General features: G+C 45.6%; 1 protein-coding gene across 1 annotated transcript; it reads right to left on the bottom strand.

Moving 5' to 3' along the window:
• Positions 1-7673: 7673 nt before the first annotated feature.
• On the bottom strand, positions 7674-9559 carry LOC8028043 (elongation of very long chain fatty acids protein AAEL008004). The gene has a single exon (XM_002410306.5). It carries the CDS (start codon positions 9557-9559, stop codon positions 8624-8626), a length of 936 nt encoding a protein of 311 aa, XP_002410351.1. The 3' UTR covers positions 7674-8623.
• Between the last annotated feature and the right edge of the window lie 3111 nt (positions 9560-12670).

Below are 12670 nucleotides of genomic sequence, written 5' to 3'. Positions count from 1 at the left end.
GGACGTATGCGCTCGTCAACAATCAATCCGTCGACGAATATTTGGATTCGCGTTCGTGGCCAATGAGTGCCCTGACGGAACTTATTGTCACTGGGGAATGACAAGTTCTATGGTGACCATAAAAAGCACAGTGGAAGCTAGGAGTCATCGCACCGCCGGTGATTTCACAATTCGCATTTGAGTTGAGGATTAAAGCTAAGGAGGAAGAAGTAGGAAAATCGTTTCATGACCCCTTTAAGTTTATACCCTTTTTCAATCACCTGCTAGGTATATATATATATATATATATATTTTTTTTTTTTTTTTTTTGTCTTTGGAATTGGGATAGTGCACAATTCTACAGGCTCTGGTGAGAATATTTCGCGAACATCTTTGGGAACCTTCAACAAAAAGAGCTGGACTTTCGGAGCGAATGGTGGTGGTGCATAGTAAACATATAATTAAAACAGCACATACAAATATAAAAGAACAAAACAAGGACAAACTTAGAAGGGACATAGACAAAGCGCTGACTCACGGCTTACTCTCTTTTTCGTCTTAAAACACATCAACACACAAGAAGACAACGAAATGAAAGAGAAGAATCCCAGATGTAGAACATCTGGCAAAGAGCAGCGAAGATGTCCTGCATTTGGGATTCTTCTCTTTCCTTTGTCTAATTGTGTTGATGCGTTTTAAAAAGACGAAAACGAGAGTAAGTGCTGAGTCAGCGCTGTGTCCCTGTCCCGCCTTCTAATCGTCCTCGTGTTTAGTATTTTTTTTTTTTTTGCTTAAGCTGTTTTAATTCTACGATTACATCATCCTACATACTTATATATGCACTAATGGGGAGAAGAAGCTCCAACCGTCGCGCCCCTAGCGACAAAGTTGAGAACTAAACCAGTGGGGACAACGACATCATCGATTATTCGCTAATAGAGTCTGATGTAGCGCTGAACTCACGTAGTCGATCGCTACATCAGCGTTCGGCCGGAGCTCGAGTAGTTCAGCCATGTGAAGCGCTGACTAAGCACGAATCCCCGCCACACGCTGACGTGGCACTCGTGTCGACCGTGTCCCGCGCTCGATCGAGGTAGATGAAGTAAAGGGTACGGGCCACAGGCCTGGCCTTGGCTAAACACAACGCTCTGATGGGAAAAAACAAGCGGGACAACGCTCTCTCTCCCCCTTTTTTCCTCATCCTCCCTGCTACTCCTCCACTCTTCTTTTCCTCCTCCCCTCTTTCCTTCTCCTTTTCCCCCCTCCTTCCCTCCCCATCATCCACCTCCTCCTCCCTCCTCCTTCCTCCTTACAGAATCTCGAGTGTGGTCCTCGGTCTTTAAGCTTTTTTTCTCTATTGTTTACCGAAAAAAAAGAACTCGTCAGATAAGAATTACCAAATACGTAATACCAAATACGTAATACCAAATACCTAATTTCCGCGAAAATAGAGAGTTCAGAACAGTTCGCAGTGAGGAAAACCTGTAACTCGAGAACGCCTTTTTTTTTTTTTTTTTTTACCGCGAGAAGTGTTTTTTTTTTTTTGTTTTGTTTTTGCTTATCAATTTCCGTTTCACACATTCGCGCTTCGCTCAACTCGTCACCGATAAAGGCAATTTTAGATTACAGTAATATAATTAAAAACGTACGCAGTTATTAGCCCCCTTCACATGAGGCGCAATTCAAATATTGACAAATTAAAAGTAAAAAGGAAAAAAAATACAAACACGACGATTATCGAACGGATTACAATGATGGATAAGAGGCTCGATCGGCGACGCAACTATCCTGGAAGTTCGCCATCGCGACAAGATCGCTGCCCAAGGCTACGGCGACGCAGGCTTATTTTGCGCTCTGGCCACTGGCCCCTATCGAAGTGGAAAAAAAAAAGAAAAAAAAAATCTACCGCACCGCCACCGACTGCAGATAGAAGGCACTGACACTGAATTTGAAGCACGCCCCATGTTTACCTCCTGAGCTGGCCAAACTGCCGCGCCACCCAAAAGCGATGCCCAATCGGGCCTATGTCACTAGAGAGATGCTAATTTCGATAAAAGGCTTATTCGAACGGTAGCGTTCGATTACGTTCCGTTGTGATGTGACTATGGACACTTTATACACGCATCGGATTACAGCCGGCATTGCTCACCTTCTCTCGTCTCACTATACTTTGTTTCAGCTTCCGTCCAGACGCAGCCAAAGCTACAAGCGCGAGCTCCGGGCTTTCAGCATCCCTGCCAAGCACGCGCGCTCGTGCAGTGCAAGCACTGTTCTGGGCCACATGCTCGCGCTTGTAGCATCGGCTGCGTCTGGACCGAAGCTGAAACGAAGTATAAGCTACCGAGCCACTGAAACGGGCGTTGAACAGCCTCCAGAAATATCAAGGCTGGGGAGAAGAACACTGTAGAATCTAAAATGACAATACGACCTGTAGCGTGATGCGGTAGTGATGAAGTGTGGTAAACGGAATAAAAGGGAAAAAGAAACAACAATTGAAGATTCGTTATGGCAGCGCCTATAGTGCATTTAAAGAAGCTACGCTTCAGAGTAATGACAGCTGGCCATATTGTGTCTTAAAAGAAGCTTTATCTGAAATGACAGAAAACGCTTTTCCGCCCTCCGCAAACCTTTAAACAGCTCGCGACAGAGCAAATCAATATTACATCAGCTTCCTAACACCGAATCTAATGGTGAGGAAGTCTCACTTTTGAATCATGACGATCGGCACTTGCGTCTGCTCTGCACAAGCACCAATATGGCGGCGCCCACAACGATGTCGGGGAACGGAGTGCCGATACTTTAAGCGCAGCTCGTTTCGTGGCTCTAGCAGTGCCCATGCACAGCTTCTCGCGTAAAACGTGGTGGCGCCGGCGTGCAAATAGCCCCCAACCACTCTTGGTTCTGAGCTAGGCGCGGCGGGTTCCGCAGTACTTGCCAAATTAAATACACACGCTACCTTCTCCAAATGGCAGCAGACAGCACTGTCAGACTTAATTCACGCCCACGATAAAAATAACGAGTAAAAAATTTGAAAATATAAGTGGACAAGAAGTGTGCGGGGCTACCCAATAAACAGCGCCACTAAAATTATGGCAAAAAAAAAAAAAAGAATAGGGGGGGCAAATATTCGTTGTCAGAACAAGAAAAAGCCGTTTTATGCATTGTTCACACGTTGTTTTTAGTGCATTTGGCTGTTGAAGAAGGAAACGATACTTTTGAGCGTCTGAAACGTCTAGGCCTCGGTAAGATAACAGAAAGCTGCCTAGTTAGGGTGCACCAACATACATCTTAATTCGAGACACGAAGGAGAAACTTAATTGCGTTCCGCAAAAAAACCACTTTTTTATATATTTCTTTTATTATTATGGATTTTTGCGATGAATACGAGAATAGCTAGAAGCTTCATCCGTTGTTCGTGTGAAGCGTGCCAAACAAGTCAATAGGCCACCCGGCACGTGGCATGCGGAACACGCGTACGAACACTGCAAGCCGCAGACCCGCAACTCTACACATAAAACAAAACAAACACAAACAAAAAACAACGCAGCGTTTGTTGCAGACGTGCACGACGACAGAATTATTTGCGGCTATAGGCCTCAACCCTGTTCTAAGCATGTTTGGTTCATACATATACGTATGCTTTTCAAACGCATGTCTACAAGCATTTTTTTTTTTTTTTGTATAACCAATGTGGCAAGATTGTCGTACAATGGGAAGAAACCACGCCTCAAACACTGGAGACTTTTAGGGAACCGTTTTTGGGCATCCGATACGAACTGCGCATGCGCGAGCCTTTTGCGTTACCGCGCATGGGCAATTCGTACCGGGGTACGGTACGGTACCCTGATTACGAACTGCCCATATGCGCTACCGCATATGGGTAATTCGTAATCATGGTACCGTATCGGGTGTGCAAAAAAGGCTCCCTAAAACTCTCTCTTGTCTGCGGACCGTCTTTCGTACGATACGTATTAGCCGTGCGACAACGACTAAATGGGTTGCTTAAGATTATCGTGACACGGCGCGAACTTCGTAAGTCTTCGGTACTATACCGTCGGATCAAAACGGACGCTGTATTTATGCGCGTTTACAATCGCATGACGCACGCCGGTACAATTGTCAATAACGATCTATCCAGATAAATAATACTAGAACCATGATTACTCCAAGAAGTAAAAAGAAATGCAACAAATGAATGTCAAGTAACCTCTTTGTTAGTTACAAAACGGTCCTGAACATACCCGCGAGCGAGTCATTGGTTCAGATAGTAATTTCGTTGCTTTTGAAAAAAAAAACAAAAAAACAACAACAACATGCTGAACAAGTGCGGCAGCATAACGCGAAATTCCACCGACAAGCGGAAAGTTGCGTAACTGGTATACGTTACACGGGTGAAAAATGAGGCACGACGAGCGTGTCGTCTGTTTGTCAGAAGTCTACGTAGGTGCAGCCGAGCCGTTGCCACTAAGGTGACGGGCTCACACGGCGAAACTCTGCCGATTTCACGTCAAGTTTGACAGCGAGACACTATCACCGTTGAATTGATATACTGTAGCTGACTGTCTAGATCTCGAGCAGTATGAATGCTTCGGTTTGATACGCAACGTACAACTTTGTCAGAGCCGCTGTCGAGCGCGCGTACTTTTTGAACTATACTCGAAGACAACTTTCTTAGTGGCTATGCAATCAAAGCTATGGCCGCACTTGCTTTCGCGTGTATTGAGCGCCAATCAAAGCTGTTTACGGGCGCCCAAAGTTGTTGTCTCTCTTGATCACGCTCTCCCGCAGATGAGGCGATAAGGTAACCCTTTTGTGCCAGTCGTTTCGACAGCGTTGTACGACATGTGCGAAACGCAGTATGGGAACATCTTTAGCAAGCACGCGAATGACGTAAGAGTCGTTTTCTGCGAATGACAATGCGACCTTAATATCAGACGCACAAAAGTCAGGCGTGACAACTTTGAATGGCATTCCTCGAAGAACACACTCGGTATCGAGAAAGTTTGTCGAGCTCGCTCTACTTGACAGGTCACATCGAGTTCGGATCATTTATAGCGGCGTTTCAAATCAGAAATAGAAGCGGAGAAGATCGAACTTGGGTAGAATGAATGCTGCTTTTATGGATGTGTCGTTTGATGTGTAATTATTTTGTGCCAAATGATGGAAGGCTGTGGCAGAGGAGTGACAATAGTGATCGTACGACGATGCCGTTTGTAACACTCGTCCATATTGCCTGTCACTTGGACTTCGAATCCGCTTCTTACTTGTCTCGGCATCTAATGCTTGATCATATATCTATCAGATTGAGGTAAAACTTGTTAATTAATGCGAGAATGTCTCGTAAAATGCTCAAGCAGTAAGAGGCCTTGCCTGAGAAGGGGAAACCTCTAATAAGATCAAACAACTTTTTGCTGCTGGTCGGCATTTTTAATTGACGTGGTATTTTGTGAGTCATTAACGTCAGAACTGTTAAATGTTCGGTGTTTCGCACCTTTTTGCTTGTCAATATCTCGCAAAACGTAGCGTGCAAATATGTGATATCGGCATTAGTCTATACATTTATGAAAGTATATTTTCTTAATATTTGACATTCGTTATTCTATTATTTTATAAGAGACAGCCGTAGAACTTTCGCTCACAATCACTAAAACAACCATTCTTTTTTTTATAAGGATTTTTTACGAGGATGTTTTAGATTGATGTAAATGGATAATGAAGTCAACAAGTGCTAAATTCGACTTGCCAGAACTTGTTTTCGCCGGTGCGTTGTTAGAGAAGCTGTTAGTTTTTTTCTAATATTATCACTTTAATCCTTCAAACTTAAATGTGTTCACCTCATCTGGAACCAATAGGGGAATATTTTACTTGCATTTTTACTTTACCGATCGTCATTCCAATCACTTCCAAATAATACTCTTTTTCTTTGCTTCCGTATGGCACCGCGATCCTTGAAGGTCACATTCGATAAATAGTTAACATTACTCTGGACTGGGGGCAGGGGTAGAGAGGAGATAACAACACTTGGAATCGAATAGCATCAGTGTCTCATAGCTTCAACACTCGAATATATCATTTTCAAAAGTCCATCGAGAAACATTGGCAGTCGCCATTGCTTGTTAGGCTAGGTGGCGCAAGCTGCCGCCCGTTTACCTGCCATCCATCCATTGGTCACGAAGCGCGTGGTCTGATCTGACTCCTCGCCAAACGCAGAACGTAGCCCAGCCAAAAATTAATTTCAGGGTCACTTAATGGCAAATGATCGTTACAATAGAGTAGCGCTGCGTCTGGCATATAGCCTTCCTATAGGGCAAAGGAAGGCCAATGTATGCCTGCTTTCTCTACAGTCTTGAAGCAGGGGATGACGCAGCGCTATTCGATTTGAAGCGATTTTTCCCACACCCCTATAGTTGTAAGCGCAGACGTGTGATCCAAAAAGAAACAATGAACGGGCGGTGACTAGGCATGTTTCAAGTTCCATGAAATCGTCTATAGCTAAAACATTCAAGTCTAAACAAACTAAGCAAAACAAGCTGGTCAGTGCTGTTAGTGGGTCATCGAATTTACGGTACATATAGCGTTGTTTGGCTGCCACCAAGCTCCTCGACGCGGCCCGCGATTCGATTGTGTAAATCGAATCAGGGAAAGCATAGCCAGATGTCCAAAAGAAATATAAAGATAAAACAAAAATTTTACCTTAGGTAAAGAAGGAAGATTCGTATAAACAGTCCTATTGTTTACAAGCAAGCGTTATGAACTTCCAAACCTTGAAACAAGAATAGCGGCGATGTTTCGCAAGTTGACGCGAGCGCCTCTGAATGACCGCTAGACATATCTACACGATTGCGCCGCATACCTTAGAAAGCGCTAAACCCCATGTCAATAACAAAGTGCAAAAATATTTCTTTTTCCCTAAATTTGAACACGAAGGGCCTCCCGAGAAAAAATAACAAAAAAAACAATATCAAAGTATACGTTGATTGTTTAGACGGCGTATGAACGGCCTGCTTCGAGGTACGGCGATATCAGTTTACGCTGTACGTAAAAACTTTAGTTAATACAGCATGACTGCTAACGTTGTCTTCAACATGGCATCACGGAAGAGCTTATGCACGCCGAACGCACCCAGTATCAAGCATGCAAATTAAAACGGGGCAAACAACCTTTGAATGTCGTTTGCCTCAATTGCTTGTTCAGTGTTGACCTCATGCACCTATTATTTTGTTTATAAGATGAACCAACAAGTCCAGCAACGTACCTTCATGCACCTATTGTTTTGTTTATAAGATGAACCAACAAGTCCAGCAACGTAACTTACTAACCTTTAAAGGAATTGAAACGCTAAGATAACTGCAAAGGTCAATGTTCCCTGCTGTGAAGATCACAGCGTCAGAGGGAGCCAGAACACTTTGAATGAGAAAGTGGGCTCACCACCGAATACAAGCGAGCCAATCCGCAAGCCGATTTCCTTGCGAGTCAAACAATATGATCTGCGCAAGCATAAACGGTGCACTGCGTGCGTGGCTCAGCGGTACAAGGGCAGTTTCCTTTCTGCGGTGTAGTAGCTCATAGCCGCACGCAAATAACGGTCCTATAACCCGACCCAGCCTAATGTTTTTTTTTGTTTTTCACGCGCTAACGGGAGAGTTGAGGAAACAAAACAAAGAATGGACGCAAGAACACGGTTTCTCGTAACAACAGATGGTGGCGTAGTTTATTCCAAAACAAACAGTGTTCACGGAACACTGTACATGACGCGAGAAGAAAAAAAAACGAGGAAATGGGACGAAGATGACACTATTTACAAGAGGAGTGGCGGTAAGCAAACTCGACGGAGCAAGTTCAGGTGTGCGCCTCAAGAAAGAGGATGTCGGATACACACACACACACATGCAAGAAAATAAACTTCCGGGAATAGGGTGATCGCAAGAGTAAGAAAAGAAGAAAAAAACAAAAAAAAAAACGTGCGAAGTAACCCATTGACAGCGCTTCGAAGGCTGGTCGAAGGCGCGTCAATGTCACGGCGGAAAGAGCCGTAAAAAAAACAAATAGTTGGCACTGCCTCTCGCCACGTTTTTCGTGTCGGTGTCTCTCGTGCAGGAAAGCAGTAGGTGGAGACACTGGAGAAGCAATTGCGTGCGCCAAAAAAAGTTTCACTCCCGTTATACGGTAGTCAGTCCACTATCGCTTCGAAAGAAATATAAATAGAGCACGAGGGTACACTTCGTACCATATCTAAAAAAAAAAAAAAAAAAAAGGTCACCTCCCAGCGGTTTTCACACAGAAAAACAAACGAAAGAATGGCTTGTCGCTGAACTAGGTAGAATACATAAGAGGTGCACTGACTGGAAAGGTCAACCTTTCGGCTAAAAGTTACGCAAGAAAAGAAAAGGATGGCCAATCGGCCGGTAAACAGATAAAACGGTTCCTAAAAGAAGACGCGGCCTCACGCTGTCTGTACGCTGACTAGGCAATTTTCACAGCAGTTCCTCTTCCGGCTTGCCTCAAGTCTCAGTGGCTCGAGCTCTGCAGCAGCAGCAGCAGCTTAACCACACCGGGAGGTGCATCCCAAGTTTAGCGAGGTGCGAAGCTGATCCAGTCGTGGTCCGCCATAGTCCATGAGAAGACGAGCGACTTGGAGGGCGCTTCAGTCAGACTTGGGACCGGGGGCGGCCGGCGCCTCCTGCTGGCGGTGTCCGTTCCTCAGGTGGTACGTCGCCTGGACACTGCACCCAAAGTCCGGAATCCTGCTCAGTCCGTTCTGAGACGACGCCGACTTGCCGGCGGCAGCCTTAGCGGCTGCGGCCGCCTTGTACGCCCGGTCGTAGAAGTTCTTGAACATAAAGAAGAGCAGGACAGCCTCGCCCATCAGGATGTAGGCGAAGTACGGTGGAAATCCGCAGTCGTAGAAGACGGGCACGGCGGCGTGGAGGAAGCCCACGACAAACTGCACCATCTGGAACTGGGTGAGGTAACGCTTCCACCACAGGTACTTGCGGACTTCGGGGCCCATGGCGGCAAGACAGTAATACGTGTACATCACCATGTGAACGAAGCAGTTGATGAAGGGGAAGAAAGCATTCTGGCCGCCGGCGCCGAAGTTCACTCCCATCCACACGGTCCAGGCGACGGTAGAGTGGTGCACGACGTGCAGCAACGAGATGTGCGAGAACTTCTTGGTGAGCACGAAGAACACGGTGTCCAGGAACTCAACCATCTTGAGGAGAAGGTACCACCAGCCTAGCCTGGTGACGGCCATGCTGTTATCATCCGTGCCGTAGTTCACCGGCTGGCAGAACCAATTGTATTCGCCGAGGTACGTGTGCTGCCCGCCGGCCAGAAAGAAGAACGTGCTGAGCACCACCATGATGAGGTTGTAGGCGACCAGGACCCTCTTGAGCTGGAACGGCTCCCGGCCCTTCATCCAGTTGGGGCCCCACACCTTGACGAAGTAGACGTAGCCGGCGATGATGGACAGCATGGTCATCGGGCTGCCCATGAGCGGCCACGTCTTGACACGGGGGTCCGTGGCTGCAATCACGGACTGGTAGGAAGACACGACCTTGTCCAACACGGCTGCCATGTCGGCGCTGTAGATCCGAAGGGGTCACGAGTCAGAGAAAAGCACTGCGCGATGCTGTCTCGCTAGAAGCGTCTGCTCCACTGCCGCTCCATCAGCCATCCCTCGTCCGGTTTATACACCGAGCCGGCTACCACGTGACCCCCTCACGTAAAAGAAAAGGAGGGCGAGGAGGAAAGCGGCGGAGGGGAGGCCTACTTCTCTCTTTGCCGGCAGCCACACCAGGAACTGCGGCGCGTCGCCGTTTCCCCCCTCGGCGACCGCTAGGCTTCACCCCGCGACGCGGCATTCCCGAAGGTCCTTTCCCCCTCGGTCTCTTTGCGGAAAGGGTGGACGAGACCCCTCAGAAAGCTAGGAAAAGCCGAGAAAATTTCAGTTTCCACTCGCGCTAGCCTCCTCGCAACCCGAAAAAACGTCATAGACCTTTTGTTCGGACGTAAGAGGCGAGAAGACGCGACTGAGGTCACGTGGTAGGATTGCTCGAAGGCATCTTGAAAACGCATTTTTGACGTCAACGGTCGACCCACCGATATCTGATGAGATAAGAAACGACCACGACTTGGCATCGAATCACAAAAGCGTAGAAAAAAAAAAAGTATAAGGAGATATTTTGAAATGTCTCTCGAACTTGGCGCTCGCTCCCTCCCTGCCATATAATCGATGCCCAACGAAAGACAACGAAAATAACCTAGAGATGAATCTGCAGAAGCATTGGACTGCCCCTGATGCCGAAGGCAATTGGCAGTGTGGAAAGGTTCAAAACGCCTGCGACTAAAAATGACGTCATGAATTTTACGCAAGAAGACAACCACATGCTTTAGGCCCACTACCTAATCAATAGAATAAAGTGTTTTTTTTGTGTGTGTCTATTACGTACTTGGGAATCTTCGGCAATAAGTAGAGAGGGGAAAAAATCCGGTAGAAGTTTTGCGTCACCGACAACCAACGGAGATTACGATTCCGCTTTCGTTTTCCAATTTCTGAATTAACGCCGAAAGACGTCAATAAAACGCGGAAATAAAAAAAAATGAAGAATCCAAAATGTAGGTCTGTGACTTTAATTAAGGTTCCCGTTTACGCGTGACCCTGGACAGGGTAGTACTTTTCCGAACGTTTCACTGGAAACGTTGGAGTATGCTCCACGTACAAGATTCGCAAGGACCGATACTTTTTATACGGGCGAAAACTCCGAACGGTGTAGCATTTTAGGACACGACACATCAACATTGATTAAATGTGCTGAAAGAAAAGAAAAAAACAGTTATGAGCGAGCAGAGATTCACATAAAAAGCGCAGCACAACTAAGATTGCAAAAAGAAAGGTGTTGCGTCGGTGTCTTTTATTTGTATGACGGTTCATTTGTAGTATTATAGCAAAGACGGGCAAGCTTTTTTTGTTTATACTTTGTTTTAAGTTTGACCGCAGCCGAGGCCACGATCTGATGGAGCCAATCAGGAGCGCTAAAACATGCATCGTCACGGCGCCTTTGTCTTTGTGGGTACGCCATTACCAACTTTTTTTTTGTGCGTGATTGGTTTAATCCAATCACGCAAAAAAAAGAAAAAAAAAAGTAAAGCGCCGAGTTACAAAATAACAATGGGTATGCAGGCGAGATGATGATAATTAATCCTGATATAACACCTGGGACCCGGGGTACGGAAACATTAAGAAACGTTTAAGTCGAACAAAAATTAGCCGCGATCTCTATATATACGGATCATTTCATCGTAAATCGTGGAGGCAAAAAGGGTCGAGTTTTTAATTTAGGAAAAAATATATATGTGTTATGGCGTCGTCTCTAAAAACGTAGTAGCCACAAACCGCAAGTTTGTTCGAATTTTTTTTTTTTTTTGTTTTGACTTACGAATTTTAAAAGAGGCCGGAGCGGAAAGCAGTGTTTTTCACATCCGTCGTGGGTCGGATGTTTCGCTCGATCTCCCGCCGTGGATTTTGAGTCCATATTATATTAATCTTTTTTTTCAAGCACTGTAAGTACAGTTAGAAGGCTCTAATGCCATAAAATAATTTTATGCGCTTTGCCTTTTTTCTGTAAAATGTCAAAAACGCCCCCTCGGTTAATTGTTGATGAACTTTGACAATTAAAAACTTCCGATCTACTTGGGTTGCGTTGATACTTTTTATGCCTATGGAGAGCCCAAACCACGCTCTTTATATATATACTAAAATCACTCAGCTGTATAAAATTCTCTTTCCGGTACGTTTTACGTTAATGTTATGCGAAAACCAAAAAGTACAAATTTTGAAATCTATTTTCTCAAAAAGCTCATTTTTGATTTTTTGGTAAAATGTAGATATGATAGCTGTCTACTCGAAAGGCAAGTCGAGACAGTGTGTATTTTGTTTGTATGTTCTATATTTAAGCATCAATATCGTACAAAAACGTGTTTTTACGGCGCGAAACTGACTTGCGAATTGCGCGTCTTCACAAACTTGGAAATATTTTTACCTTTTTTCAACGTTAACCCATAAAAAAGAAATACAGTAGTTCCACCCTGTTATATTTATTGAGCATTTAAAATGTATTATAGGCGGCAAGCTACGTTGGAGGAGTTCAAAAGAACACTTTTTAACAGACCAGCAGGTGTCTTTAATTTTTAATGTGTAGAAATCGGCAGAAGTCGTATTGATTCGGGGCCCTCATGGGCCTATATGAACCTTCCGCCCTTTCGGAACCGGCAGAAGACCACGACCTTTCGCGCTCGTTATGTTAGATAGGACGGCCCGTGACAGTAAAGCGAGCAGCGCACCCTGTGTCACGAGGAGTCAAATGGTACGAATGTGTCATTGACGCGGCGAACAGTGACGGCCACCCAGCAGGAGTCGGTCAGTTAGAGTATTGCAGAAGGGAAAACAAAATAACTGTTGTCTGGAAGGATGAGGACACCACGGCCTTACAATATCCACGGTCAACAACTGTTCTGCCAGCCAAAACAACGCCGCGTGCGCGCTAAAACCGACGGCGCGGAACAAAATTCCCGCAGACGCATACACGGAGGTGGGCCGGTTTCGTTAGGGATGTGGGGAAAATTTGAAACCAGCCGTCCGTGCACGCGTGAAACGATACCGCGTATTCGCCCAAGCTTCTTCGAGCGC

Source organism: Ixodes scapularis, unplaced genomic scaffold (assembly GCF_016920785.2).
Source record: "Ixodes scapularis isolate PalLabHiFi unplaced genomic scaffold, ASM1692078v2 PGA_scaffold7__128_contigs__length_106722199, whole genome shotgun sequence".
Classification (NCBI taxonomy): Eukaryota; Metazoa; Arthropoda; class Arachnida; order Ixodida; family Ixodidae; genus Ixodes; species Ixodes scapularis.
Note: the sequence above shows the minus strand (reverse complement) of the source record. Positions and strands in the feature narration are given on the sequence as shown.

Bases quoted from the DNA above. Each gene is read 5' to 3' on its own strand.
- LOC8028043 (XM_002410306.5), bottom strand. From the start codon at position 9,559: ATGGCAGCCGTGTTGGACAAGGTCGTGTCTTCCTACCAGTCCGTGATT.